The following is a 20635-nucleotide window of genomic DNA, read 5'->3' as shown; positions in this document are numbered from 1 at the left end:
CACACTGAGCTCACTATTGCTCGTGCAGTCGACATTCCCTCAAAGTGTTTCGCTGCACTGCGCCTCAACCCAAAGTGGTCCTGTTGTAGACGACCTAGGTCTTTCTACAACCCATGCCAGGAAGCCAAAGACTCTGATCCTTCGTCTGGAGCACCTGTCGGCTTGGGAACTGATTGGCGAATGGATTCGCGGTCAAGTTCCGTCCCGATTGATAGCAGTTAAACTTTGTGATTCCATTCGGTGCGCCGAGTAGCACTGCTGGAACGCATTTCGGCATACCTGCATGCCACCTAGATAGTAAATCTGAGAATCACGGGTACTGTACCGAGCTGAAAGACAAACTGAACGATTACAGGAATTGATCTTGGCCCTTGTTCGGTCGCTCGCGCTTTACCCAGGTGACGATCAACCTTGGAACGTCGCAACGCGTTACGCGGCGCTACCTAGATGTCTACTAGTAGACTTCTGCCACCTCGTGGCACCTCACCGCACAAAGTGGACACTTCCTGATCTTAATTTGACGTTGCAAACGCGCCCAGTAGAATTTTCGCTCATCCGTCTCACCATGTAAGGAGCTTTTTTTTTTTTTTTTTTTTTTTTTTTTTTTTTTGATAACATCGACGATTCCCTGGCAGCGTATGTTAAGAACTTCGGCTCAAGCATATATACTACTGTTTAGTAAGTGACATGCTCAACCACAGTAGCATTTTTGAAGCAAACGTTCGTGCAAAGGACTTAGCTCCAAAGATGTGGAAGCTGCTTTTACGCTCGTTAACACCCAAGTGCATGTTCAGGTGTTCTTGGGGTGATGCACATCAGCTATGTTGAGGGAGACCACAAAGTACAGAGCGATCCGATATTATATGATTAGCGGTAGCCGAAGCAATGTGGGTTCAGTAGAATCAAGGCAATGAGACTGCTCGAGCAGAGTGAGTCCAGCGGATTCCTTCCTACCCGTCCAGAGCCGGTGCAAACTCTTGATCCATCTCACTCTCAACTGCCCTCTCACGAATCCCACGTTTAGTGCGATGAGTTCAGGGAAAGTAGGCTAGCACACGTCAATTTGGACATCTTTGCCATGATGTCACGTGTGCTGCTCGATGCGTGACAAGACAATCGGGCTAGCGTGTCTTGGCGGGAAAGCGCGACGCGCACCGCGTCGTCGGCGCAACAGTAGGAAAACACGCGCGCTCACGATCACGACCACAGCCCCGCTATGTTCTGAAAAACGCTATCACGATCGCATACACGCACCACGCGCGACCACACACATCACCCAGCTCGACCTCTCGCGCACAGCGACTGCGCTTAACCGCGGCCATGGGGTACATCAAACAGATCACGATTCAGGGCTTCAAGAGCTACAAGGAGCAGATGCAAATCGAGCCCTTCTCGCCCAATTGCAACGTTGTCGTTGGCCGCAATGGATCGGGAAAGAGTAACTTCTTCGCCGCCGTGCGCTTCGTGCTCGGCGACGATTACCACAACCTGGGTCGCGAAGAGCGTCAGGCGCTCCTACACGAAGGTTCGGGCTCAGCAGTTATGTCAGCATATGTTGAGGTATGCTTCGACAACACCGAAGACCGCTTCCAGACCGGCAAACCGGAATTCTTTCTCCGCCGCACTATCGGCGCAAAGAAGGACGAGTATTCGGTCAACCGTAAGAACGCTACCAAATCCGAAGTCATGCAAATCCTCGAATCCGCTGGATTCTCACGATCGAATCCCTACTACATCGTCCCGCAAGGCCGTGTCACGGCGCTCACCAACATGAAAGACTCCGAGCGCTTGAAGCTGCTGAAAGAGATCTCCGGCTCCAACGTCTACGAAGAGCGACGCGCCAACAGTCTCAAGCTTCTGTCCGAGACCGAGAACAAATGCGGCGCTGTCGATGGTGTAATCGACTCCATCAACGGGCGTCTCAACGAACTCGAGGGCGAGAAGGAGGAATTGGAAGCGTGGAGCAGGAACGACAAGGAGCGACGGTCGTTGATGTACATTTTGAAGTCCCGGGAGGAGGCTGATTTGGAAGCTTTGATTGAGAAGATTGACCATATGGAGAACCAGGGTCGTGAGATGAAGGAGGCCGACGAGGCAGCATTTGTACAAACCGAGGCCGACATCGCACAAATCGACTTGGATATCAACAGGCGAAGAGGTGACTTGGACGTTCTGCGGGAGGACCGCGTGCAGTCTGAACAGGAACGCAAGTCAGCTACACTGGAGAAGGCCAAGATCGAGCTCGAGCTCAAAGCGTTGCAGGATAACCAGTCGGCCGCCCAACGAACGAAGAAGTCGCGGGATACACAAACGAAGTCACTCCAACAACAGATACGCGCACGAGAGGCCGAACTCAAGAAGCTGATACCCCAATACAACGCAAAGAAAGAAGAAGAGGAAGCTGTCAGGTCACAACTGCTAGAAGCTGAAGGCCAACAAAAGCGGCTCGAGGAAAAGCAGGGTCGGACAGCTTTCTTTACAACCAAACGACAACGAGACGATGCATTGCGCGCTCAAATTGAAGAGTCTAATGCTGACCTTAGCCGCCGCAAGGCTGTTCTCATGCAGACCAATGAGGAGATTACCCAACTGGAGAGCGATGTGGAGCGTCTTGAAACCGAGATCGCCGAACTGCGGTCAACCATTGAGAGCGAAGGAGACGCTAGTGTCAACCTTTCGGCCAAAGTCGAGCAAGCAAAGGATGCCTACAAAGCTGCACACGACGAGCAGACGAACCTCTACCGAGAAGACAACAGGGTCAATACTCAACTTACAAACTCGCAAGCCGAGCTTCGGAAAGCGGAAAGCACCTTCTCTCGACTGCTTGATCATGGCACTAGTCGTGGGCTGGAGTCTCTCCGTAGATACCAAAAAGAGGGGGGATTAGAGGGAGTGCATGGTACGATTGCAGACCTACTCGATGTCAACAACGACTACAGAGCCGTGACCGAAGCAGCAGCCGAGGGTGCGCTCTTTAACGTTGTTGTGGATAATGATGAAGTCTCCAGTAAGCTGATTGATCGGCTCATCAAAGACAAGGGCGGACGTATCACTTTCATTCCCCTTAATCGCATCCGGGCTCATGATATGAACCTCCCTGCGACCGGGGACATGCAGCCACTTCTGCCGAAGTTGAGATACGATGAAAGATTCGAGGATGCGTTCAGACATGTGTTCGGCAAGATCGTTGTCTGCCCTGACTTGACTGCGTGTAAGAAGAACGCAAAGCAATACAACGTTCGTGCGTACACTCTCGACGGAGATAATGCCTCGCGCAAGGGCCAATACCGAGGAGGTTATCACGACCCGTCCAAGTCAAAGATTCGAGCTTACCAAACATTGGCCGAAATTCGCACACAATACGATGAGCTGCAGCAGCGGAAGCGAGATATTGCCACCGAACTTGAGCAAAAGCGTCAGCAACTCACTGCGGCACTAAGTGAGGTTAGACGACGGGAATACGAGAAGGACAAGGGTGAGAACAGCTATGCGCCTATGCGGGAAGAAGTACGAATGAAGCAAAGAACCCTTCGAGACACACAGGACAGCCTTGCAAGAAAGAGGATGACTGCTTCAGCACTTCAGTCAACAATTAACCAGCTCGGCGCGCAACAGAGCGACTGGGAGGCTGAAATTGCTTCCAAGTTTGAGAAAGCGCTGTCTAATGATGAAGAGCAAATGTTGATCACCCTTCGAAGCACTGTACAAGACTTGAAGCGGCAATTCGCACGAGCCAAGGAAGAGCGCGCCATCCTGGAATCTCAAAAGGACGAGGCTGAGCTTGATCTCACGGAAAATTTACAGCCAGAGCTGGATAACATCTTATCACAACAGGGTGGCGCAGGGGGGTCTACAGGCCAGTCGACGCGTTTACGAGAATGTGAACGAGCTCTAGATGCAGTCAATAAAACCATCGCCAACCTCGACCAACAGATCCAAGAAACGGACGCTCAAATTGAAGATATCCGGGCCCAGTTGAGCGAGCTGGAGAATTCAAGGAACGAAAAGGAGGCTAGCAATAGGCAGTTGGCAAAGGCTATGGCTAGGCAAGAGCAGGCCATGTCCAAGAAGGACTCCGATCGTAGTCGTTATACAGACCGACTAGCGGAGGTCAAGCGGGATATCCGTGATCTGGGCACCCTTCCTGAAGATGTGAATCGGAAATACACTCGATGGGACACTACAAAGGTAAGCTCCACGTTCGCATCTTCAAACATGCATACAGCTGACATTACCACAAGGTTACCAAAGAACTCACCAAGGCCAACCAAGCGCTCAAGAGCTTCGCTCACGTCAACAAGAAAGCATTTGAACATTACGAGAACTTTACCCGCCAGCGACGGACCCTCACAGAACGCCGCGCCGAACTGGACACATCGCGCAAATCCATCGAGAATCTTATCGACGTGCTAGACCAGCGCAAAGATGAGGCCATCGCCCGTACCTTTAAGCAAGTTGCCGCAGCTTTCGGCGAAGTCTTCCAGCAACTAGTCCCTATTGGCCGCGGTCGTCTAATCATTAACCGCAAATCCGACCGCGACGCGCGTGGTGACATCTCCGACGACGACGACGTGGAAGAACAGGAAACGCAAGGCAAGAAGAGCAAGGTCGAAGAGTACACAGGTGTCAGCATCGCCGTATCCTTCAACAGCAAGCACGACGAGCAGCAAAAGATCGGCCAACTCTCCGGAGGCCAAAAGTCGCTCTGCGCACTTGCCCTCATCTTTGCTATCCAAAAGTGCGACCCCCGCACCATTCTACCTCTTTGACGAAATCGATGCCAATCTTGACGCGCAGTATCGAACCGCTGTTGCGCAGATGCTGGAGCGGTTGAGTGGCCATGGTGGAAAGAATGCGGATGGAGGTGGTCAATTCATCTGCACGACTTTCAGACCTGAGATGGTACATGTGGCGGATCGATGCTATGGTGTTACCTACACGAACAAGACAAGTAGTATCGATGTCGTTGATAGAGAAGCGGCGCTTGAATTCGTCGAAGGTATGCAGAAGGCGTAATATGTGTATCAGCATGGACATGATGCAAGTCAATGGTGGAAGTGTACTATGGAACTGTATGAGTCTTTTACGCAAGAGGGTGCATTTGTTTTGTGTCGATTAAAGGTTCTCACGATTTTCATGTTTGCGGGTAGGGCGACTGGACTGGGGACGTGTTCGTAGGGCTAGCTAGCTATGACTCTGCGGTCTTCATTTTCTGACGTTGGTCATCCGACTCTTCACTGTGTTTTCCCGCGTGATATGAGAAAGGGATATGTGATGTGTAGCAAGTAGTTCTAATGTCTAACTCGCATGCGCTTTTATTGCATTCCCGCCTTGGACGAAGCAGCAAGAAAGAGAGCGTGATTCGACGGCTGTAGCTGCTTCCCTGAGAGCAGCAACGTGATCGGCCTCTGACTCAATTCGCCAAGTTCGCGTTACAGCCAACGCGCAACCTTGGCGCAAGAGTCTGATCTCAGCAGACTTCCCCTCGGATTCACCTTTCTTGACACAACTCCTCCCTGATTTTGTTCTCCTCTCAGGCAAACCCAGAGGCGAAAGTGAGCCAATTGCCCCATGCGTATATTGATCACAGCCGCACAGCAAGATCTTGCCATCTTTTCCGATGTCATGTCTCTACACACGGCGACAGTACCCGATCTCGTTTGGTTATTAAAACCGCATCGTCTCTTCTAGACCTTGCCTCCTGCATCGTATATTGAATCGTACCATGTACGGGCATTGATCTGTGTCGCGAATAAGCAAGCCGGAGCAAAGTGGATTCCGTATCGGAAGAGTTCGTCTCGAGATCGGGTTTATCGCTGTACATCGTTGCATGTACGCACCTGCAAGGTGGTGTGATGGGCTTGGCCCATGCGCTTCGAAAGCAGGAATTCGTGTCGAGAATCGGGGTTTACTAAGGGGATCGCGAAGGAGGTATCCGCGAGCTAGCCATGTTTAGCGCTGATGGGGTTATTCCGGCACTTCGGGTGGCGACTTCGTGCTTTTGTCCGACGACAACGCGTCTCTCTCATCGTGATCTCTGGTACTTGTGGCTGGATATCTGTTTCTAGATATGGATGAACGCTGACTTTTACTACTGTTAGCGCGTCCGGTCACGTTCGTATAGGTGATTTCGATGTATCGTGTCTAGCGCAAGTGCGCTAACACCGGACATGGACCTCTGCGTCCAGCCTTCGAAGTAAGCGGTAGCTTGATTGCGCTGGCTAGGTTCAGGGGAATGCAGTGCGACTAGCAGCAGAGGCGTGGCCATGCGCATGTATGCGCATCCAATTGTATGAGTCTGCAAGTACTGCGAGGCCTGCAGTATAGAAGTGTAATGATCGGATAGGGTCGAAAAGCCATTTGGAAGTCGTGGCGTAATGAGGCTGAGAATGATGCGAGCAACGCTGAAGTATGCCACGACGAGAGCAGTGAAGGCGTCGCGAAAGTGCCGAGTATCGGTCGAAGTGTCCTCCCAGAACAGCAACTTATCCGTATCCGCTGCGTCTTTCGCATACTCAAGCCAAAGTGCCTCAGTTTTTCTCTCAAGCACAGTGTAAGCGTGGGAGCCAGGTTCTGGTTGCGACGCGCCTGTCTTCCGGGCGACATAGACATCTACCAAGTCGGACACATAGCCCATAAGCGTCTGAAACCGAGGTAACTCAATGTATCTCAACGGCCCGTACAAGATCCCTTGTATTTGGAAATGTATCCTCTTATTATTTCCAGTCAGATTGATGAATGTCAATTGGGTCCGGAGATGATCTGTAAAAGAAGTACAGTGTCAGCGCGCGTTGCATCTTTCTCCCGTACGAAAGAGGCTACAACTTTGAGTTGCAGCCAGGGTGTGAAATACACTTTGAAAGGGTACATCATTCCTTCCACATACAATAGAATGACGATCACAGCAAATACAGCTAGGCTTCAGCGAATAAGGAAACTTACAGAAGATCTGACACAATGCCCCTTGTGAGCATTGTTTTGGTGTAGTCAATTCAAGCATGCGAACAGCTCCGAAAATGTGAGAACAATATGCTGCGGCATTGGTGGATTGCATAGCTTCGAATAAGCTGAACAGGACGCTCGTAGACACCATGTGCACCGTGACTTCTTGCTTGGTATACGGACGGGATACGAATCGACTGTGCGCCCGTAGGGCTTCTCCGTACAGCTTCCATGAGTATTGTGTAAGTGCCATATTTCCGCTTTCGACAGCGCAGTAGGCAGATGCCGTAGCCTGTGCAGCCAATCCCAGTGCCTCATTCGTGCCATCTGTTGTCAGAACAGGTAGGCTATGCAACCAAGTACGTTGATTCCGAATGTCTCTACTTTCACCCTCGGATGTGAAGTGAGCCATGAAGTGAGCATAAAATGCCTCGGTCACCACTGCTCTTTGCGAAACCTGATACGACAAGACTTGGTCAGATCGCACCCAGCCCGGCGTAAAAGATTCCGCGCTCTTGCTTAGTAGTCTGGACTTGCGCTTTCTCATTCCGTGTTTAGCAATGTTCGTCATGTCTACGAAGACGGGACCATCTGGTGGTCCAGGGCAGTCGTGACCGGTGCGAATGCACATGAGACATTTGGGGACTGTCGCATCGCATTTGATGCGTTTCTTGCGGCAAATTACACATGAGTTTGTTTTTGCAGGCATTCGGAATACTGGGAGAAGCCTCAAGAGAAGAGAGGGTAAACGATGTATGCAGATGCTGCCTAAAATTTCCACGGGGGTGAAGCGATATCGGGAAGTTCCATAACATGCTAACGGAAACAGCAAGCTAGCAAAAGCTTCTAGACTCGGAATAGCGCGACCCACATCCACAAGTTCCCTTTGGGCTGAACCAGATGTCCCTTGTCAGCGCCAGCAATCAAATTATGTCAGATAATCGCTTCCAGAGTAAAGTTGCAAGTAAAATACTACACTTTGTGTGAATCAGATGGATGTCCTGAACTTGCGGAGACGGAGTTGGCTCGGAGCGAAACACGTGCTGTCCAGCCTGCCCGGTACGACTATGAGCTGGCGGGATTAGCATGTTCGCGGAAACATAACCGTACACTTTCGTTACTTTGCATTCACGCAGAAGATGAATCGCCTCGTGTTACGAGAACTGGCGACTGGAAGCTACCCAAAAGGTATAAGGAGCCGTCGATGCATGGAGGCACAACATCAACAAAAGGTATGTAAGTATCCGCTATTTACATTTATGCCTCAATGTGTGCAAGTGCTTTATCTGAATCTTCAACAGCATAGAAGCGAGGTAGGAGCCCCTCCCTTGCTAGGAATGACGTACGCGACCTGCATCGCGCGTACGGCTCGTCGGCGTGGTGGCTTCCTAGGCATGTTCAAATAGCACGACGACCCAAAGGCGTTCGCCATTCTCCTCCAGCTCTGTGTATGCTATAGTTTTTCTTACCACTTGTTCTTTCCGTGCTGCAAGGACTTGACAGCTGGGGATGTCATGCGGTCTCGCAAGCACCTTCCGCGGGGAGTCGCCGCCCTGCCTTCGATCCCGATCCTGAAGAGGCAAAACCTGGTCAAGATTTGCCGCAGGCATGTATGATGGGCCACTGCTCAACGCATTCGACTATATCCACTCATCTTGAAGCCACAACACGACACTTTTTCGGACAGTGAACTAGCATAGAGAGCCATGATTGGTGGGTGAACAACCGCCTATCAATCCTCTGAAAGGCGCGTGTCTTCCCCAGCACCAGCTCCAGCACTACCACCACCAAACAACGATTCGTTAAAATTCGCACATGCCTGTCTAGCCATTGTCTTGATTCGAGACATCAAGCCACACAGTCCCGTACCTCTTCCTTTACCGTGGGTCACCACCCTCCTTCGCGTCTCTGGCCGCCCCAGCAGACCCGTTTCCCCTCATCCCTCCCAAAACGACCAGGCCTACGGAGACCTTTCCCGTAACCCAACACGTGACTAAGTCGCTTCCCTGGAAGCAGATTCATGCGCGAGCTGCATCTGCACTGGCAGTGCGATCCTGTACTGATTTCCAATCACCATCGGTCTGTGCTATGCAACGAGTCCCACTCGGGCAGTCCAGTGATGGACAGGGTAGGAAGATCGCGATCCAAAAGGCGCCGCCGCAGCAGGTTAACGAGAATGTTGAAAGATACGAGAAAGAGGAAAGAGTGTCAGTCCTCCAGTCCTGCATTGACACATTACGAACTAACCTCTTTCTCTAGTGCAAGGGCATGCAAAACGTGTCGCAAACGAAGTAAACAGCCGCCTTCCTCCGCTCTCGGTCGTCTATGCTGATGTTTCCGCTCTAGAAGTCAGGTGTTCCGGTGATCATCCTCGTTGCGCCAACTGTGAACGCAACAACTTAGTTTGTGTGTACGATCCAGCACGCCGAGATCGTCTTGGAGAGTATGCTTAGATAAAGCCCCCAATATTTGACTTATATACTGACTCTGCAGGGCCATGAGGTTGAACAAGAACCTTGTCAATCTCCTAAAAGAACTCGAGGACCGCGTAGATGAGGCGGATAAGAAGATCATCAGTCAGACGTTACATGATGTATGTATTCCACCGCTAAGTCCCTTTCCTGAGACTGTTACAAGGTCATCGTTAACTTTGCTTTTCTTCCAGGTGGAGGATGATCTCGTTTCCATGGATTCTCTGCAATCCGTCAGGACTCTGGGGAAGAGGCCACGCGAGCAACCTGCACCGAGACAAGAGACACGGGACGGCGATGACGGCAATCACGGAGAGGCTTTTGTAACTGCATCGGTCGGCTCCAATGAGGACCTCGACTTCCTTGACGAAGATTTGATGCGCAACCGCGAGTCGAGAGAGACCGGCTACATGGGCCAGAACTCAGAGGTCCAATGGTTACGAAGCGTTCAGCGTCAAGTAGAGCGTGCCAATTCAGAAGATCCTCAAGGGCAGCGATACGGCCCTCCGGGCGCGAGTTTGGCAGCTATTGACGAACGATCCGAAGCTTTGCATGAACGAAGGCAGAACGCTAGACCAGGCTCAATGCAACACATCACGGATGCGAGTTTCTACCTGGACGGCGATGACATTGAGGTCGACATCGCTGTAGACCCCGACGAGATACCTGGTCCTGATATTGCCGAAAAGCTGTTTGATTGCTACATGGGAACCGTACATGGCACATTCCCCCTCATGCCTAATAACTTCGAAGATCAGTTTCGGCGCTACATCCAATCTCTCAGGTACGGACGTCCGTATACAATTCCCCCACCCTGGCGTGCGACCATGAATCTGCTTTTCGCTATTGGCGCCAAATACTCTCATCTCACTGGTGCCGATTGGAGAGGAGATGAGAGAGACCATCTTGTATACATGACACGAGCTGTCCAACTCCTGGGACTGAGAGATACCATATCGTTCCTGGCAGCCCCCAGTCTGGGCAGGGTTCAAGCAGTAAGTGACTATCTCCACTCATTCTTCCTCAACGTGCCTAATACTTTGAACACTAGACGGGAACATTAGCGTTTTACTTCCTTGTGATTGGGCACGTGAGTAGAGCATGGATCATGAGCGGGCTCTCAGTCAGACTTGCCTTGGCACTCGGTCTACACTTGCGTAACGAGGATGATTCGATGAACGACTCCAAGAGAGAGCCGTTGGTGAAGACGTGGTGGTGCTTGCACTCGATAGAGTGTCTCGTTTCATCCATCACTGGTCGGCCGCCGGTCATTGGAAATGAGGATTGCACTGTAACATTGCCACAGTACAAACCCGGATCTCCAGTTCGAGACACAACTGCGGCGCGACAATCGTCTCGGATTCGCACAAGCTACAGTACACCTCAGACTCTTGCAAGTAGTGCCGCCTCTGACTCTGGCCAACGGCATACGGATGGAAGCCACTATCTGCATACGTATGTCACCTTGACTATCATTTCACAGAAGGTCCTTCTCAGCCTCTATTCGCCTCGGACTGCAGTCCAATCCTGGGAGGTAAGTGTGTTGTCTCTTTACTTCGTTGAGTTGCCGGCAACGGATCCTTGTGTGTATGCATGACATTTTGCTGACTACCATACCTACAGTACGTACAGACAAAGATCGCGGAGCTGCTCAGAGAACTAGAGGACTGGGTCAAGACAGCCTTACCGCCTGAGGATATACGCCCGAGCAACTGGAATCAACGACCTGAACTCAATCGTGAACGCTTCCTGCTCAGAATCTACTACTGGAGTACAAAAGTCCTCATAACCCGACCTTGCCTCTGCCGGATCGAGCGAAGGATATCAACGGAGAGTGTCAAGTCGATGAACTTCAACAACGAGTCTGCCGAGACATGCGTCAATGCAGCTCGAAACATGACAATGCTGTTTCCTGAGCAGCCAGATACACATTTCATTTACTCACAAGGACCGTGGTGGGATGTAGTTCATCTCAGTACGTCTATCATGGCACAAGAGAGTTCTGACAAGTGCTGACGTTATTTACACTAGTTATGCAATCGCTGGCCGTGCTGCTACTGGAAATGGCTTACGAAGGGAAGCATCTAAAAGATGAAAGAGAGGACATCATGGCCTGTATCAAGAAGATGATACGCTGGCTTCGAGCCATGAAAGCCAATGATCCTGTCGCGGCTCGGGCTCACGATGTCGTTTACAAGATCCTGAACACATGTGCGCCCGCTCTTCGGGAGCAAGTCAAGGAGCTGATTGCCGATGATACCGTGTGGACTTCCCAGCCTGCGCAGCCTACGCGCTCTGGTGGCTCTTCTACGTTCACGTCGCAGTCAAGTACGTGGAATGCATCAGGTGCTACTGGCTATTCCCAAGAAATGCCACCGAACTTTCCTCCCCCGCTATCCCAAGATCACTTCATGGATCCGTTACTTCAATACCCTTTACCGGGACAACAACCAACGTCTTTCGCTTTTGGAAACCCCTTCATGACAAATTTTGATCAAGGCGTACCTCTTGTCGACATGCAGCAACTGTGGTGGCAGTCAGCGCCCTTAAGCAATCTGACCTTCAATCCTTCTGAGATGAATCTGTCACAACAACAACTCATGCAACAGCAGATGCAGCAACAAATGCATCGACAGATGCGGCAGGGTGATTTCTCCGAGCAGCAAGACAAACAGGGCTCTCCCGAGCAGCCGCCTGGTTAGCAGCGGAAGAGGGAAAGGAAACGGAGACGGGGACGGGGAAGGGGACGGACTGGCGACGTAATGTCTGGTGCAAACAATCTTATCGCGAGTATAGATATGTGAACACGGGTTAACGAATTCACAAGGTGTACACCAGCGTGTGCAACACAGATGGAAATCCCATCCTTCCTTGACAGCCATCTCACTGTGGCGCACAAACATGTTACATACATGTCCAAGCCTATAAAGATCAACTTCGCAATGAAAGCCTCTGCAACAAAATCCCAACTTCACTCCACCACATTCTCCATCGACGGTCTACCAAAACTCGACAAAGACTAAATGTCCATTTCCAGATCAGCGAGTCTTTCTCCCTAGCAAACACCCCAGTATCGACATACCTCATTTGGCGACAGGGTCTTGTAGAACACAAAACCGCTATACGCGGGATCGTAACCGTCCTTTCACAAGTTCTCAGAGTGTTCTACACGCAGCAAGCGGACGACATCCTTACCTTTTCATCGAAGAGTCCAGACGACAAGAACCGATACAGCGTGCGATACATGGCTACAGCACCATCCCATATCCACGCCATGGTTGTCTTGGCGATACGAGGTGGGGAGAGCTGGGTATTGGTAGCCACGGGTGAAGTGCGATAATGGGCTTGGGTGACTGGTGCGACGCAGGTGCCATGGTCCGCACATCAAGTGGGTGGTTAGCCAATATAGGTTTATTGAGAATGCAGAGCTTAGGTAAGATTAAAGTCAAGATGAGGGTTTGGTTATGCGTCTGATGATGCGGAATGGGGTTCCGTAACCAATCATACTCGCTGAGGTGCGCCTGATGTGGGGTTGGGATGGTCAGATGGAATTCTTCCAGGCAGTCGTTTGCGTTATTTCATTGCCTGTACATGTAGAGATGCTTACGCCGTGGTAAACGATGCAAAAGTCAATGGCGTTGGCGTGGGATAGCCACAAGATTTTTCGTTTATCCAATTTACAACCAACATGATCGTAACAGTCTTATGCAAGTCCATCGTTACTTCGTCAGAACAAATCAACCACTAGACGGCTGTCTCTTCTTCAAGACGTTCCTCCGCTGTTTCCGATCCGCCTCCAGTAATCTTTCCCGATCGTTTTTATCCTTGTTAGTCCCACTCCCCTCGCCGAATCCCTCTCCTTGTGTGATGGTGACTCCGCTGACGGCTTTGCCCGCGCCAAGAGTGATACCATTGGCTCCGAATTTGCCCGCCATACTCTTCGTGCTCTGCTGGCTGTCGAAACTGGACCTCCTGGCGGGCGTGTGGTTAGCGGGTGTGGTAGTTTGAGACGGATCTGTACCAGCGACTTCGTCCGATGACCACCATCCTTCGGGCCGAGACGTCGAGGTTTTTTCTGTCATTTGTGAATCGCCGACTGACGCACCTGGTGAGCTGAAGGATATGGTTGACATCCTGTTTGTTGAAGGGGGTGGTGAGGATATGGTCGATATCCTGTGCGAAGGTGGTGGTGACATGATTCTGTTGCGGGAAGGCGAGGGCTTCTCTTCGGTATGGGTCCTTCGGTGAGTGGGAGATCTTGTCGTTTGAGACGCTTGAAAGGGACTGGCTAGTGACAATGGCCTTTCTGCTATCGTAGTACCGTCGATAGAACTCGGTGCACGCGAGTGCTGAGACACTTTTCTTGTCCGCAATGCCACTGGAGCTGTCGCACTCTCATCTCCCGCATCCTCGTCGTCTTCGTCACCGTCTAGCCCAGGTAGTTTGCTGGACTCTGGTAGAAGACCTTGGTACCGGCCAGGCGATCGTAGGCGTCGTTGTTTCTGACTCTCTAAGGCTGCCGCTTCTGAGCCAGCGAATTTGTCAAGCGCTTCGAACACGTGTGGAAAAACGAGAGTGTGCACGGATTGCGCCCACAGGAAATCCAGATGCTCGTAGTGAGGGATCTCTTTTGCAATAGTGTGAGCTGGTAGCTCCTTGAGCATAACATTGATATCAACCAGGCTGTCTGAGCCACCGTAAACAAGCACGATGGGCGTCTTGATGTTCTTGGTGGGGAACTTGGCAACCTTGTAGTACTTGGATCGGTTGGATGTGATTGGATTCGGCGCTTCATCGTCGTACATCTGGAACGTGCCATTCCGAATGATTTGAAACCAGTGTACCACGCTCTTAGTCGACGTGTATGAGTAGAGATGTGGGTATGCTGCGAGCTTTTGCTCGGGTAGGATGTTGACGGCGGACCAGTTGAAAAGGAAGCGCAGAGATGTATCGATAAATCGAACGAAGATGGGAGGATATAGGATAGACTGCCACATGGTTGCCGATGGGAGAATGGTCTTGCGTCCAAAAGCCAGGTAGAGGATATCCGGAGATGCTTTGACAAAGGCGTCGACAATGCCAGAGGCAACACCCTTGGGGGACATGGCCGGGGCTAGCGCAATGAAGACATCGACCTTTTCGTTCAGCGTAGGATGGATCGACAAGGTTGCGAAAGCCTGCGCAGTTCCTTGCGAAAAGCCAATGTACGACAGAGAGGGCTGGTGCGTGGTCTCGAGGATGTAGGCGATGGAATCCGGGATATCGTGGAAGGCGAACTGGTCCATGCTGAAGTTCCAGAAGCTGCTCGAGGTAGGGGGCGTGTGAACGCTCTTCTTGGAGTACTTGTTTCCGCGGTTGTTGCCGAGCCAGACGTCGTATCCTCGCTCGACCAGCTCGAATGGCAAGCATCGCTCCTTGTCGGTCAAGCAGACCCATACCTCGCTGTTCATCATGAGACCGTGGTGGAGGTAGACGACCTTCTTCTTGACGCCCTTGGCCCTATCTCCGCTGTTGACGCGCACGTTTTCCTCGCCCTGTCGCCAGCCCAGCCGGTGCAGACCCAGGAGATATCCATCGCCCGTCTGCACAATGTGTTCCTCGCAGTAGTAGCCGTACAGGTCGCATAGCTCGGTAAAGTCGGATGCATTGGCGATGGAGCTCCACACGCCCTTCTTCTTCTGACGCGAGCGCTTGGACGAGGGCGACGAGAGGTGGTTGAACAGGCGGCGCGTGAGGCGGTAGCAGAAGTTGATAATCGGCGTAGGGAGGGCGAGGGTGATGACGGCAATGAAGGACTCGAGGATGATGAGGCAGATGGAGAGGACCAGGGCGATGTACTCGCGGATGTGGAGGCGCGACAGGAAGGGTATATGGAGCGCCATACTGCCCTCGGGCTTGTGAAGACGGGCAGGGCACAGAAGCAATTAAAGCAGAGACAAGACGCAAGCAGGACAACGCATCGCCCCTCTGTACGCGCGGGCCTCGGAAAAGTCACAGCTCGCGCTCCAGCCCCTCTTGAGTTACGGTCAAGTCTTGCATGATAGCTCAGCAGCCAGAGTCGAAATGACGTTCCAGACGGAAGCAGCCATCCCTGACATGTGACAACGCATCCTAGCCCCGGAGGTTAGCGCGACGTTTCGCCGACGGCTACAGTAATGTGTGCTCCACCATATCACTCCACACATGCATTGTTGAATGCACTGGTAGCCACACGCGACCACCTGCCACCATGCCGCAGTCCTGCAAAGACATCCGTATGGCTTATTCTATCAGTTGTGCGAAGCCTCGGCTAACCGGAGTGGCTAGGCGCTGCGCTGGCATTCTGCCTCCAAAATAGCGACTGCATCATGGTCGACCGACACACGCCCGGCGAATGTCTGCGCCCACCCCTCAAATACACCCTCCCCACGCAGTGCCAGCAGCTGCAAAAGGGCTACGCCGAGTGCAAAAAGGGCATGATTGACATGCGCAAGCGCTTCCGCGGCAACCGGCCCATTGCCGTGCCGGGCCAACTCGAGACGGGCGCTTTTGGCCAGGGCCGCGCCGAGGCGGACGAGAAGACGGGCACCATGGAGGAGAAGGGATACATGCTCTACGCGGGGCGGCCGTACAAAGACGTCAAGGAGACCAAGGGCGATGAGGATCCAGAGAACAAGGGCCTGGACCGGTAGTGCTGCTCCATGGCACACGACAGCATAGATTGGCGTTTGGGTATTACGAAAGGGGACCCCATCTCCCCTCTGTATAGCAAGCCTGTACATTACGCATACTAGCGGTATATCACGACTTCTTGACTAGCTCGCTCTCTAGATGGCAAACACATACGATCGATCGAAACATTCGTCCCACCCCGAAACCCCGCCCTTCCAGTATCTCTTCAGCACCGAACACGCTTTGAGTGGACAACTAGTCCCCAGTGTCCTACTTATATCCTCCAAGCTCGCCTCGATCCAGTTTCGCGTCCCTTCCCCGCGATGCATGGCTTCTACACCCGCGACAATGAGCGGCCAGACCATAAATTTTGCCATTCGCGGGGCTTTGAGCGCGGTGCTGAGGTTGCTGAGCAGGACGTCGCCGTAAGCTGTTTGGCTCTCGAGCAGTGAAGGCGTAGTCGGGAGGACCATGAGTGAGCAAAGGGACAAGGTGGCGTAGAGCGCGACGGCGGATTTGTACACCAGACCAACAGTGAGCCATTCGGTGCAGAAGGTGCCAGGCCGCGCCCAGTCCTCGACTGAGAAGACCTCAATGCGGCCAAGGACGTCATAAGCTTCGAGTGCATGATCCGGGTTGAAATCACATAGTTGTATTGCTGTAGAAGCTCTTGCGCGTAGCTGATTCGTCCGCAATATCTCGGTGAAGAGCTCTCGCGGACAAAGCGTGTACGGGAAGATGAGACTGTACACGTCGATTATGTCTTCCGTCATTTCCTCCGCAGTGTTACTGATGTCGACTTGGTCCCATGATGGACTGCAGGTGTTGGAAAGCGACACAATACTGACCATGTGAGTAGACTTTCGAATCTAAGGGGTTGAAGAGACGTACAGTAGGTACAGCACCATCGACGGGATCAGATACGGGGCTTCCTTCATGAGCTGCTTAGGACCACCTCTTAGGTCGACTATCCGCTTCATGCCATTCACATGTGAACGACCGTCCGCAAAAGTAGGGTTCTGGAGCTAGAGGTCCCTATCAGCATGTGGCTCCGAGTATCAGGTTTCAAACGCGCTCGCATACCTCTAAGCACATGAACATAAGAATGGTGGTGATGGTCATATCCGAACATCTCGTCTTGTCTTGAGCAATGTGTCGACTGAGTGCTCGCAAGGCTGCCCCACGATGTTGGTATACTTTTGTCCGCGCTATCACCGCTGTATGGCCTGCGCCTAGTGGCAGACTGTGGATGAAATGGTTGAGTGACAAGCAGACTAGTGCATGATGAATGGACGGAGTAAGCAAATGTAAGACTTGCGGGGGAAAGAGTACGAGGGCGGGATTAGGTGCCAGTTCTTGGGATGCCTTGTATTGTGGGTATATTCGTAAGTTGTCTGGTAGCGTCAGCCATCGGTCACGCATGTCGCTTCAAAGCTAGCCCCATATACTGAGAGTCACTCACAGTATTGAACGGCCTGCACCACTTCTGATGTTTCGTCCATGAGATCATCATAGAGTGGTACATCTTGCATGCTCAAAAACGCGAGTAGTCGCTGCAGCCGTTGCAGTGGATCACGACCCGAGCGCAATACGCTTGCGGCTTCCTCATGCAAGCCTTTCTGGACGATTTCTTCGATCTTGATCCTTCCGCCGATCTCGAATACCCTGGCGGCTTCTCTAGCCACTGCTATCATTTTGAAAGATAGTACATGGAGATCAGTGACCCGATACTGGGGATTGACGATCCGGTCCTTTACCCATTCGGTCAAGGCGGCTTCGTAGTCTATGGGTTCGCAGGTATAGTTAACTTGACTGTTGGCCGCCGTGTTGTTGCTGGATCTTTTACGCGGACTACCGTCTTTCTTTCCTCTTCGTTTAGATGTCACCATCCCTGGCTGAACCCACTGAAGCGGCTTCGCGTCATCGTAGCCCGAGCATTGCCGACCGCGTTTCTGACACTTGTTGCAGCGCGGCAGCGTCTTGTCGCACACTAGACGTCGTTTAAGACATTCCCAGCATTGGCGCGTTGCTTTGTTTTCTCCTTTTCCGGCCATGGTCGCTTGTGCTGCGGATAGATAGACTTCAACCGGAAGGTACCCGCAAAGAAGGCGGCGATGACAGCGGCTTTGGTGGCCTCATAAAAGCGTGCATTTCTGCAGCTTTATTACTATAGAGGGCTCGTCTGACTGTCATAGGTGGCTGGTGGTGATGGGTTCAGCTGGTTATCACGTCCGTCTTGGCCAACTTTACTGCTGTATTGGGTCTAGTCCAGCGAGGAAGCTTATGTGCATGTGGCGCTGGGGGCCTGAGACCCGAGTGTCTTCGTATTCGGAGGTGCCGAACCGAAATGTCTTGTGCCGCAAATCGTAACAGAAAAGTGCAGGTTCTGAGCGACCGACGAAAGTTTCGAAGCATGTGTACATATGCATTTAGCAGTCTGCCTAGCGTGGTGTGGCTGTTTATGAGGAATGCGCGACGCGCTCCTGCCCGAACGGCAGTTGCGTCATCCACCAGCCGAAAGCCATCATGAAGCTCGTTTTGGCAGATACGCCTCACCAACGATCATAACGACGAAGCTCTAATGAACATTGCCATCACCAATACATTTGTTGTTGCTTCTTACCTGCACATCAGTATAGTGTCGTTTTGTATCGAGCGGCAGCCTGCTAATACCTAAATATGTACATGGTGCGAGGTATGTTACTATATCGCGATCCGGGCTTGAAACGCGACACCATGAAAGTCGCTCTGCCTTGGTCCAACTTATATGCCTATTTTTTTTTGTTAAGCTCGTTCGATTGAGATCAAAAGAGCGGCATGCAAAGGCAGTGCTTGACTGTGTAATCGTACCGAAGTCTTGGCCATCAATAGTACTGTGTCAGGACAAGCCTGTGGTAATCCTATTGGTAGTTACGGTCACCCTGATCTTGCGCCCTAGAGTCAGCAAGGGTCATTTAAAGATTGCGTTGCAGGTCCTCCAGTTCAAATACTCGAACTCACTTCTCACTTCTCATACCGCCTTACTACCTCGTCAAACAAAATCTATCATGGCTCCCCCAGACGGCGAGATCGTCCCCGGAAGCGTCTATCTATACCAGCCTGTCAAATGGGCTCCGCCTATGTTCGCAGTATGGTTCGCAGTTGCTACCATTGCACATACCTGGCAGTGTATCAAATACAAAGCCTGGAAAGTCACTGGCCTCCATCCATTCTGCGGGCTGTGCTTCACAGTTGGCTTTGCTGTTCGTTCCTATGGAGCTTTTCATTACGACAATATCGGAGCATACGTCGCAAGTTCGATCCTTATATACTCTGCACCGTAAGTAACCAAAACTTCTCTTTGGACGTAGCTAACACCTTATTACCAGTCCCATTCTAGAGCTGGCCAACTACCATGTGCTTGGCCGAATACTCTACTATGTCCCATACTACTCCCCTCTCCATCCTGGCCGTACGCTTACCACTTTCGGCGCAATATCCAGCATTGTTGAAATCCTGAATGGCATCGGCGTCTCTTGGCTAGCGAACCCTAATGTGCTCGAGATCTATGCCGACGTCGGACATATCCTTATGAAGGCATCGCTGATCTTGCAGGTTGGTGTCATCCTCCTCTTCTGCATAATTGCTGGTGTTTTCCACAGACGGTGTATCAAGGGTGGCATCAAGTCAAGAAAAGTACAAGGCCCTCTCATCACACTGTACATCAGTATGAGCCTCATCCTTGTCCGCACAATCTACCGCATCGTCGAACATTTCGGCATCAGCCGGGCACCAGCAAATCCATCAAAAGACTGGGATCCAATGAGTCTCTCGCCAATCGTTCGATACGAATGGTTCTTCTGGGTTTTCGACGCAAGCTTCATGCTCGTAAACACCGTGCTGTGGAACTATCGCCATCCGCGTCGTTACCTACCGGAGGACTACCACATCTACCTGGCTCAAAATGGACAAACCGAGCTGCAAGGCCCAGGCTGGAAGGACGACATGCCGTGGTTCATGACTTTCATCGATCCGTGTGGGCTTACTGCGTCCATAACTGGTGGTGGTAGAAGGAAAGAGAGGCCATTCTGGGAGAATAACGGCTATGAAGCTTTCGAGCTCGTTCAAAGAGATAATGATGATGTAAGAATAAAAGTGTGAAAGGATCGATCTATTTTGGTGGGCGATTTGCAGGAGATTCGTGGCTTTCGGTTTCCTTGTCAATTGATCGATTGCGAGCTGCAACCTTGGAAGTATGCGGCATCAAGGTACCGGTGCGGATTCCGAGTACACGGAGCTAGACGGGGCGTAGATCAGAGAGGGCGTCAATTGCAGGTTGCAGGCGCAAGTAACAGGGCGCAGCGTAGTGAGAGCTGTCACCGTTTTGAGAGGAAAGGCTGATGTCATAGACGCGTCGCTGGCCTCTCAGCCCTTCCAACACACGACGAGCCCCACTACGCGGCCCGCCTGATCGTCCGCCTTCCTCTATCTAGCCATGTCTGCCTATGCTACTATTCGCGTGCATCGTGCCTGAATTTTCCCAAACTACATCAATGCTGTCGCTGCTGCGATTGAGGGTAGAGGTGCATTGC

General features: G+C 51.8%; 6 protein-coding genes across 6 annotated transcripts; 3 read left to right on the top strand and 3 right to left on the bottom strand.

Annotated features, from left to right (window-relative positions):
• Positions 1-5967: 5967 nt before the first annotated feature.
• On the bottom strand, positions 5968-7513 carry BKA58DRAFT_413794 (uncharacterized protein; the record flags this gene model as incomplete). Its single annotated transcript, XM_046172445.1, has 3 exons — positions 5968-6050; positions 6115-6762; positions 6943-7513. The coding sequence occupies 3 exons, from the start codon at positions 7511-7513 to the stop codon at positions 5968-5970; spliced, it is 1302 nt and encodes a 433-aa protein (XP_046021917.1).
• Positions 7514-9439: 1926 nt separating this feature from the next.
• BKA58DRAFT_413793 (fungal-specific transcription factor domain-containing protein) lies at positions 9440-12115 on the top strand (the record flags this gene model as incomplete). The annotated part of the gene is made up of 5 exons (XM_046172444.1): positions 9440-9535; positions 9608-10408; positions 10465-10947; positions 11037-11388; positions 11445-12115. The coding sequence occupies 5 exons, from the start codon at positions 9440-9442 to the stop codon at positions 12113-12115; spliced, it is 2403 nt and encodes an 800-aa protein (XP_046021916.1).
• Positions 12116-12883: 768 nt separating this feature from the next.
• On the bottom strand, positions 12884-15459 carry BKA58DRAFT_236128 (Alpha/Beta hydrolase protein). Its single transcript, XM_046166587.1, has one exon. It carries the CDS (start codon positions 15293-15295, stop codon positions 13151-13153), a length of 2145 nt encoding a protein of 714 aa, XP_046021915.1. The 5' UTR covers positions 15296-15459; the 3' UTR covers positions 12884-13150.
• Positions 15460-15642: 183 nt separating this feature from the next.
• On the top strand, positions 15643-16084 carry BKA58DRAFT_322774 (cytochrome c oxidase assembly protein PET191-domain-containing protein; the record flags this gene model as incomplete). Its single annotated transcript, XM_046167874.1, has 2 exons — positions 15643-15667; positions 15720-16084. 2 exons carry the CDS (start codon positions 15643-15645, stop codon positions 16082-16084), a joined length of 390 nt encoding a protein of 129 aa, XP_046021914.1.
• BKA58DRAFT_236068 (uncharacterized protein) lies at positions 16019-18198 on the bottom strand. Its single transcript, XM_046166586.1, has 4 exons — positions 17527-18198; positions 17148-17458; positions 16956-17089; positions 16019-16907 (listed from the first exon to the last, which is right to left on the bottom strand). The coding sequence occupies exons 1-4, from the start codon at positions 18116-18118 to the stop codon at positions 16220-16222; spliced, it is 1725 nt and encodes a 574-aa protein (XP_046021913.1). The 5' UTR covers positions 18119-18198; the 3' UTR covers positions 16019-16219.
• A 1187-nt stretch (positions 18199-19385) lies between these two features.
• Positions 19386-20435, top strand: BKA58DRAFT_391143 (uncharacterized protein). The gene has a single exon (XM_046170890.1). The coding sequence runs from the start codon at positions 19635-19637 to the stop codon at positions 20202-20204; it is 570 nt and encodes a 189-aa protein (XP_046021912.1). The 5' UTR covers positions 19386-19634; the 3' UTR covers positions 20205-20435.
• The last annotated feature ends 200 nt before the right edge of the window (positions 20436-20635 follow it).

This window comes from Alternaria rosae, assembly GCF_020736505.1.
Source record: "Alternaria rosae strain MPI-PUGE-AT-0040 chromosome Unknown BKA58scaffold_9, whole genome shotgun sequence".
Taxonomy (NCBI): Eukaryota; Fungi; Ascomycota; class Dothideomycetes; order Pleosporales; family Pleosporaceae; genus Alternaria; species Alternaria rosae.
The sequence above is the reverse complement of the archived record's forward strand: the minus strand, read 5'-3'. Positions and strand labels throughout refer to the sequence as shown.

Excerpts from the sequence above, each read along its gene's own strand:
- BKA58DRAFT_236128 (XM_046166587.1), bottom strand. The coding sequence starts at position 15,295 with ATGGCGCTCCATATACCCTTCCTGTCGCGCCTCCACATCCGCGAGTAC.
- BKA58DRAFT_236068 (XM_046166586.1), bottom strand. The coding sequence starts at position 18,118 with ATGGCCGGAAAAGGAGAAAACAAAGCAACGCGCCAATGCTGGGAATGT. Across the intron at positions 17,090-17,147 it reads TTATGTTCATGTGCTTAGAG|CTCCAGAACCCTACTTTTGC; the intron begins GTATGCGAGCGC and ends AGGGACCTCTAG. Across the intron at positions 16,908-16,955 it reads TCGATGGTGCTGTACCTACT|TATTGTGTCGCTTTCCAACA; the intron begins GTACGTCTCTTC and ends TCACATGGTCAG.
- BKA58DRAFT_391143 (XM_046170890.1), top strand. The coding sequence starts at position 19,635 with ATGAAGGCATCGCTGATCTTGCAGGTTGGTGTCATCCTCCTCTTCTGC.